Here is an 8,566-nt window from a genome sequence, read left to right on the forward strand (position 1 = left end):
TACAATAATTCTTGTGCCATTGTCAACAGTACCTTCAAGTTCCCACACCATAATTCACTAACAACCACCACCCGATTATCCTTCATTTATTCCAATTCATCAAATCAGGAGATCAAGAAAAGGATTTCAATCTGCCTCATCTAATAAGCCTTTATGCAGCAAGTGAGCATCACGGAGCTTTTTACTTCATGTATGAGTTTATGTAGAGTGGTTCTATAAGGGATTTGACTCAGCAAAAGGAGCTACCGTGATTTTCAAAGTTGGTGCACTTGTCAACAATTGGTGATGCACTTCTTAGTAATTGTTAATACACTTATCGCCAACTTGTGATGGTTAAGCACTTCTCTCTAATCTAGGTGCACTTCTCATCATTAACCAAACTTTAAAATGAGGATTATTTCCTTTTGTGCCATACTTGTTCATCTTTAAGTTTGTAATCTTTTTGCACATCCAAATTTTTTACATTTGGAACATTGTAATTTAACTTTATGCCAATAGTTTTTTTTTTTTTCTATAATTGAACTTTTTGTAAATATCACATTATGAAATTTTTTGTTTATTTGAAGTTGAATTAGTTGACGTCACAACTACAAAAAGCTCTCTTATTCCTTCTTGTTGAATTGCTCTTCTTTGCTTACAGCTTGCAAGACATTGATTAATTTTTTATAACAATAATTTTTGAAAACCCTTAGAATCCTCAGGTGAGGAAATATTTGGCTCAAACTTCTCAAGAAGGCTTACAAGAATTTTCTTTACAATTCTTTTGTCAATGAATTCTTCAACAAGTAATCTAATTTTGTTAGCTATGGAAATAAGCTTTAATGTTTTCACACTCCATCTTTTGAATCTCAAGTTCTCTTTTGAAACTCAAAATATGCATTAACCTTGTTTGATCCATGCCTTGATACTCCTCTTTGAACAAATCCCATGCTTCTTTTACAATTTCACAAGTCATCATCCTTGTGAAAATTGCTTTTAGAAACTAGAGAATGCATACAAGATTTTGCCTAGTATTTTCTATTCTCTCCTCATTGTGGATTTTAATTTGGACGAGATATTTCAGGTAATAAAGTAGGATTAGTATATTTTTTATTGAATCCCATAAATTAAAGGCTTCATTTTCATACCCATATTTGATAAGACAAGGAAAAAATGGTTGAGCCCATTCATAAATCAAAGATTTGAAAGTTTTTCGTTTAAAGGTTTCTCTTACAAGCCCATAAGACTCTTGACATCACATGTTGGGGGAAAAAAATACCGATGGCAAAGGGACTATTTTGTTAACGGAATGAAATGTAAGAGCTAAATTATTTCTAATAAGAAATCAAGAACTGACCTACGATTTTTGACATACCTCTAACTTGTAATTTACACTTCAGCAATTATGCAATTCCTGTAGATGAGAATTGCCAAACAGCATCCGATTAAATTGAATCCTTAAACTTTTAGGGTTTCAAACACACTGAAAAGACTATTTAAATTTGAAAGCCTAACATCAGCAATGATCTCACCATATGTAATCCTAGCTGAACAGTACCAATAGGGAGAGATTGTAAGATGAAAAACATATTCCACTATATTATGTAGAGTCTATATCTTGTCATAACATGCAGTGTTATACCAACTTTAAGGCAACATTACTACAACTTCATACAGGTAAGAGAATTTTCATTGACAATCCAGTCTCCCAGAGGTATTCATTTTTTATGTTTTGATCCTATGAACTAAATGAAAGTATTCGAGTATTTGTAAGGAGAGAGACTCATTATTGTTGTAGTTTTTACCAATCAGTAAATCAGACAGGAAAGGTTCCGGTCAACCGAATATGTTCAAGGGTACTCCAGAGGCCATATTTCCCCACTGCCTTGTTACCCAGCCTGAATCCCTCTCCATAGGCTGATGATGTATCTGACTCGATCTGGTGCTTAAAATATTCACCAAGTTTCTTCTCGAAGTCGGACCTCTTTCCCTTCTTTGATGATGCAGAAGAAGGTGATGATGATGATGGTGATGATGACGATGAACCTGCTGACGATGATGAAGCACCATCGCTTCCAGAACTAGAGTAGATTTCAGAATCCAACCACATATGTGCCAGCACTTGGCATATACCTTCTTCAACCTCTGGACGTAGGCTTGGATAACCTGTCAAAAACCCATTAATGCTTCTTAGTCAACCATTACTATAATAAAAGCGCATGTATTCACAAGGTCATATGTCACAGAATGCACAAAAACCTTTAAGCCGAAGCCACGCATGCATCATCTCATGAGCCAGGATTGAACCTGTCAGCAACCTGCATAAATAGATGTTATAGGATTATATAGAAAAATTCTGATGTATGTTGAATTGTTGATTAATGATTTTTGATAGGTAAGAAGGAAATAAAGATACACCTGGGAAGGCCATACAAAATGAGGATTGCAGTCACTTCACACTCACGGTTTAGCCTATAAGGCTCAGTTATTAGGTCTATAAACCGATAGCCTGCTCCAATCCTAGGCCTCCTTGAAACCTGGTAATTTTGTTGAAGTAAATATGAATTCCAGTACAAAAATCTTAATAAATGTAGTTCAAAAGTAGGAATTCTGAAGAGAAAACTACAGTGGTGATAATGTGCTCTTCTGATAAGCACAGTCCTCTCGTCTCAGGTAAGTGATGATGACCCTGGCCATAACAGAAGAAAAATATGACAGCTAGACAATAATAAATGAGAAAGAAACAAAAGCATATTCTCGAAATTGAGAGCCTCAATGCATAAGCCTTACATTCTTTTCTCCCTCCATAGCCTCATTCAAAGCTTGTCTCTCGACCAAAAGTAAAGGAATTTCCTGTTGCACCTTCATATTCAAACCTTCATAAAATTCTCGTATCTCAAAGTAAAGAGGTTGGCATTCATGAGTATCCATTATTGCAGAGTCAAGGCACTCAAGACATAGCTTTCGACCATCATCAAGGGATAGATATCTTGTGTCTCTGGACTGCAAAGATGGAGGATTTTACATTATTGAAAATATTAGAAAAAATGGATTAACTTGGAGGGTTTTGGATATAAGATGATGTCTTCTGGATGGTGGTAACAGCAACTTCTTTCTTTTTTTTTTAATTTCTAACTAAAATTGAAATCTTTCAACTGACCTCCATTCTTTCACAACTGCAGCACCGAGGAGTTCCATCGTGCTCATGTGAAGGGCAATATTTTTGTAGCCAGAAAGGATGTGCCCTATACTCGATGAGACCAGATGAATTTGTTGGGATCTGCAAAGATATTCAAGATCAAATAAAAAGGATAATATCACAGGGAATTCAAAATCTTTTAGTTTTTTACTAGTTTAGAGAATATGAGGATAAATCATTTGACTGCCCCTAGCCCTCCAACAGTAAATCCAAGGTCAAATAGTCCCAGCCCATTTATGTCCATTAGCAGAGATTTAAGCTAATACTATGCTTTCATGAAAATATACAAAAGCAAAGTTGAGTTTCAGTGGATGATGATGTTAATACCCCAGTTTGATTGGAGACTTCGACTACAAAATTGTTAGGACACTACCACAGACATCCATTACCTAGCAAAACAAATATATAAAAACACCTATCAGGTTTCCATCTTAACAACTACTGCAACAAAAGTATTCCCCATAACTCGCGTAACAAATTACTTAAATTCCATCACACCATTTATCCTTTTTCAAAATAAAATATTTGAATTTCTGTTAGAAGAGGCAAGCATATAATGGGAAATTGCTCAAGTTTCATATGATATATACCCTTGAAAGGCCACTAGACATCACTTCAGCAACTCTAAAAGTCATTCATCTACATTATTTCTTCCAAAAGTAATTGTGTGACTTTAGCACAACCAACCATATCTCAACCAAAAACCGCAATATTTGAGGACTCACCATAATAAAATTGCAATTCCTTTTTCTAATAAGATGGAACGTTACAAATATTATACAGGTAGAATTAGCAGTTAACCGTGCTTTCCAACTAAAGGCATTTACTATAGTTTAAGAAGTTAGTTTGGTGAGATTGCAGTATACGGTTAACAGTAGCTGAGAGTTTTAGCTTATCCATATACCACATATTGAAGTGCAACACTGAATGAAAAGAAAATATTAATCAGATTAATTTATCATTGCCCTGGCAGATAATACTTACATAGTTGTTGCAGACATCACATCTTGGATGATGACGTTCCTTATAGCATGATTTGTGGTAAGGACGATTCCCGGACATAGAAAACTATCACAACAAAGAGATTTGGGAAGTTAGTAAAACATACACGAGTCTCAAGACACTTCAGTAAATTAAAATGTAATTAGTTAAGGATTCTAATAACACATTGTGCATCGATTTCAAACCAAAGCATCAGTGAAGTTGAATAGACTTGAACCTCATAATCAGTAATTGGCTGATTGCAAGCATTGCAACGGAAACATTCAGGATGCCAAACAGCACCCATGCAACTAAGAAATCTTCCATGACCAATTTCAGCATTGCACCCAGCACAAATCCTAGGAATGATTAATTTCAACAACCAGATAAAATTTCAGATAGAAAATGTGATATGCCAGGGGAAAAAATACAAGATGCAAGAATCATTATAGTTAAAAGATAGGCAAAAATATATGAAGCTCTACATTCAATTCTGCAGTATTATTCCTGTCTAGTCTAGACAACCATCTCCATTCTTAGGTCTCCTCGCCTTATTAGAAAATACAAGGATTTATGCCGGCTCGGTCATGTATTAGCACTCACTTCACTGGAGCTTCCTTTGACAATTTGAAAAGGAAATTCAGTCAGGTGTTGAGATTAGACATTTTCAACTGGTAAACAACCTTGAAGACTTTATATACACAATTCTCACAGCATTCATATCATTACTTTTCAATTGTTAGTTGATATGAAATTTGGTCAAGGCTTAGGCTTAGATGGCTTGATTTGAAATTGTCATGTCAGATCTAGGTTAGTTCCTCTTGCACTAAGATGTCAATGACATCTTTCAGCCACATCCCTAAAGGACAACTGCCACTGCAATTCAAGTAATTTCTCTTCCCGGCTTCCAGTTATGAATCCATACCACCAATTACCAATGTACTTCCAAAGGAACAATGCCTCCTCTGAAAGTATAATATTTGTAAAGAAATGACTCCCTAAATTTTGAGACACCAAACTATCAATCACTACCCGGAAACACAAGGAAAAACAAAATTTGCATATGAATGAAACAGGTTTTGCCCGCTCAAATATGATACAGGGCATCCTAGCTTCATGTACAGAACATGCAATCTTGCCTCTTTTGAAAGCGTTCAATAAGAGGTAGAAGAAACAATTATCCTTTTGAAATTTCATTGGAATCTGACTATATAATCTGGCAGTTAGACACTGTTCAGAGAAGCCAAAATAAATGTTCCACACCACCACTTCTACCTGTGACCAGATGAAAAGAGAAATGGAAAAGGTGAAAATGTATTTCCAAAATCATGTCGAGGAGGTGACTCCACAATTGAATCTTGAAGAGCTTTAGCGAGTTGTTCATCTTCCTCCAGTTGAGCTCTCAAACGCTTTTCATCTTCCTCAGCTCTCACACGCCTGTCATCTTCCTCAGCTCTCGCCCTCCTTTCATCTTCTTCTGCTCTTGCCCGCCTTTCATCTTCCTCAGCTCTTGCACGCTTTTCATCTTCATCTGAATGGCAGGAACTATCATCTTCTTCCTCTGCTTTAAACACATTCTTATTTGACCATCAAACAATAAAAAGAATGATAGCAACTCAATAAGGAAAAACACTTGTTCTTACCCTATCTTATACAAATACAAGCAAATGTCAATAAAAAAAATAATAATAAAATTAAACAGAATTGTATGATAAACTGAAAGATTTGGCACAAACAATCAGACATTAATAAACCTACAAAAAGTTTGCTATTAACAACTTGTAACAGCAATGCAACTTACCAATAACCTTCTTTCCTTTTTTATCTACTTCTGAAAGAGAAAGTGCAATAGCACAGTCAATCTCTTCTCTATCAAAATCTGATAAATCATCCTGCATTCATGTTTAAAAAAAAATGAAGCAAACATAAGAATACAGTTTATGCATGAATATTGAAACTTCTCATCTGTTTCATAAACTAATTCAATGCAAAATTTAAAATATCCTATCCTCCAGTCAGAAAGAACAGGCAAACCTCATATGATGGATAAGCAGAAGAAGAAAAGAAATTTATAAAATAGTGGACATTGTGATTACCACTGAACGGCGAGGCTCATCCCAGTGTCTATCTTCTCCATACTTCTCATGGTAATGCCCTTTATAGCTAGAGCCTTTGAAAATTTTTTTTAGCCAACCCATCTTTTGAAATATTTTTCAATAGCAGCCTGGCAAATTTTGGATCATATTATGTAAAAGTAATTCAGGACAGACAGTAAAGGAAATGCAGTAGTTATTTAATAAAATGACTTGTTTGATTATGACTCGCAACAGCAAACTTACTTGATTCCCTGTTAGCATGTAATGGTACAGTAAATTTACCAGTTAAAAAAAAAAAAAAAGAAAATTAAACGAAATAAGGGTTTTCTATTTAGATGATTCAACAACATAAGTGGGTAAACAAAAGGCTTATGAACGATGTTTAAGATGGAAGTAGAGATAGAACACATTATAATGTTAATCAACAGTCCACAAGTAACGAAAAATAGAAACACAGAGTAAATAGTATGCCTTAGAAACCAAGTGAGAATCTCGATATGGCAAACAGCTTCCAGATTTGGAAGCAGTAAATTAAATTAAATATTCCAAGCGTCAACCAAAAAGAGGAATCATAATTATAATTTCCAAGCATATCAGTAGATAACAACTGATGAATATAACAAAAAGGCATCTCAACTCGATACAGATAAATCCATTTTTTTCTTCAATCAATCAGAAATTCGGAGTAAGCCAATAAAGAAAAAATCCTGAATCACCCAAAATAAATAGAAATTTTAGCTAAAATGCTTAAATTCTTAATAACTTCAAATATGATGCAACCATCGAACGCCCAAAACCTCTACCCACTTCCAAAACAAGCCCCACCAATCCTATCAGTAAAGAAACTAATATCTTTCAAGTTTCTGCTTAAAAACAAACTTAAATTATATGAAAAGGTTGTTTGTGAATTTTAGAAATAGAAGAATCCAATGTCAGCCAGAACCTCACCTTCAAGAATCTGCAGAAACAATAGAATCTGATGAATCCGAGAACAGATACATCACCCGATTCTCAGGTATGCTTAATCAATAGAACAGAATTACATGACGTAAGAAGGCATACTCGCCATCATTTGTAGCAGCAACCAATCCTGCAAAATACTTGTTGAAAAAAAAAAAAGTCATCCAACAGATAAAAAGATTTAATTAAAAGATAAGACGCTAAAGAAAGTACTTTGAATCCTAGGCAAATCCAGGCTAAGAAAGAGAGTAAACTTCTAGGAATCTACATGTTCTCTCCCTCGAGAACCACCATACAAAAAGACCAGCCCTGAAGAGAGAGAGAGGGAGGGTGGGGAGGGAATTGAAGGCCCACTAGGGTGGTGTAGTTTGTTGAATTCTAACACTTTCTGCTTTAGCATGTGGGACCTTAAGCCAATTTCCACCACACCACACCACACCCCACTAAATGTCAAAAACCCATGAATCTTTCTTGTTGAAAAAGTGATGTTGGAGGCTTTGGTTGCTGTTTGCTTGCTTTATCTGTACAAGTAGGTTGAGAGAGAGAGAGAGAGAGAGAGAGAGAGAGAGAGAGAGTCCAGCTCTGAGTTCTGTACTCTGACACTCTCTCTAGATCTTTTTTTGTCAGTCATTAGTCAATCGCTTCTTCTTTTTTACTTATTAGTAACTCCCTCCAATCGTTTACTGCCACGATTCACACGTTCTATTCTATTTTCTCAATAATTTCAGTTTAATCACTTTCATCTTGGAGTAACTGTATTATATAATTTCTCTTCATCTTCAGAGAGTAGAATCCAAAATTAAATCTGCTGTACGGTGACATATTTTCAGTCAGTACATCAAATCAGAATAAACCAATTTAATTTCATTTTAAAACCGAATAAAAGTAACTTCTTCATTAATTTTTTAGATGGAAGTTTATCACAATATCAATTCTTGATTTAATTCGATTTGTTAAATTAATTCCGTTCTATATTTAGAACCATGCTTTTTATCTCGATTAGTTTGCATTATATGAAATTGGATTATTAATATTTTAAAATTAAGTGAATAGTTTATAAAAATTTATTAGAATTTGAGACAATATTTTAACTAAAAATGATAAGGTTATATTTTTATTTTTAATTTTAATAATTAATTTAATAATTATTTTTAATTAATACTTTCACTTTAATAATTATATAAATAATTAATTATTAATAACTAATATCTAACAATTAAACAATTAGACTCTGTTCAACAATATAAAAAGTTATAGTAATTGTTAATTATTTTAGCAGTCGTTAAATATTTCACTAGTTGTTAGAGATTAATTGATAATAGTTAGCTGTTTATACAGTAATTTAAAGTAA

General features: G+C 34.1%; 1 protein-coding gene across 4 annotated transcripts; it reads right to left on the reverse strand.

Annotated features, from left to right (window-relative positions):
* Positions 1-1,550: 1,550 nt before the first annotated feature.
* Positions 1,551-7,803, reverse strand: LOC110671071 (protein DA1-related 1). 4 transcript variants are annotated; one of them, XM_021833445.2, is made up of 13 exons: positions 7,429-7,803; positions 7,204-7,355; positions 6,256-6,383; positions 5,961-6,051; positions 5,435-5,720; positions 4,398-4,518; positions 4,163-4,246; positions 3,140-3,259; positions 2,770-2,982; positions 2,606-2,668; positions 2,398-2,516; positions 2,239-2,297; positions 1,551-2,145 (listed from the first exon to the last, which is right to left on the reverse strand). In XM_021833445.2, exons 3-13 carry the CDS (start codon positions 6,355-6,357, stop codon positions 1,796-1,798), a joined length of 1,608 nt encoding a protein of 535 aa, XP_021689137.1. In that variant the 5' UTR covers positions 6,358-6,383; positions 7,204-7,355; positions 7,429-7,803; the 3' UTR covers positions 1,551-1,795. The 4 variants fall into 4 exon arrangements, with proteins under 4 accessions (XP_021689137.1, XP_021689135.1, XP_021689134.1 ...); XM_021833443.2 differs by having other exon boundaries at positions 5,435-5,723; positions 7,204-7,345; positions 7,429-7,701; XM_021833442.2 differs by having other exon boundaries at positions 5,435-5,723; positions 7,429-7,701.
* Positions 7,804-8,566: the final 763 nt, after the last annotated feature.

Source organism: Hevea brasiliensis, chromosome 7, assembly GCF_030052815.1.
Source record: "Hevea brasiliensis isolate MT/VB/25A 57/8 chromosome 7, ASM3005281v1, whole genome shotgun sequence".
Lineage (NCBI taxonomy): Eukaryota > Viridiplantae > Streptophyta > Magnoliopsida > Malpighiales > Euphorbiaceae > Hevea > Hevea brasiliensis.

Bases quoted from the DNA above. Each gene is read 5' to 3' on its own strand.
- LOC110671071 (XM_021833443.2), bottom strand. From the start codon at position 6,357: ATGGGTTGGCTAAAAAAAATTTTCAAAGGCTCTAGCTATAAAGGGCAT. The intron at 5,724-5,960 runs GTAAGTTGCATT...ATGTGTTTAAAG, and splicing joins AAAAGGAAAGAAGGTTATTG to CAGAGGAAGAAGATGATAGT. The intron at 2,146-2,238 runs GTTTTTGTGCAT...GGTTTTTGACAG, and splicing joins TGCGTGGCTTCGGCTTAAAG to GTTATCCAAGCCTACGTCCA.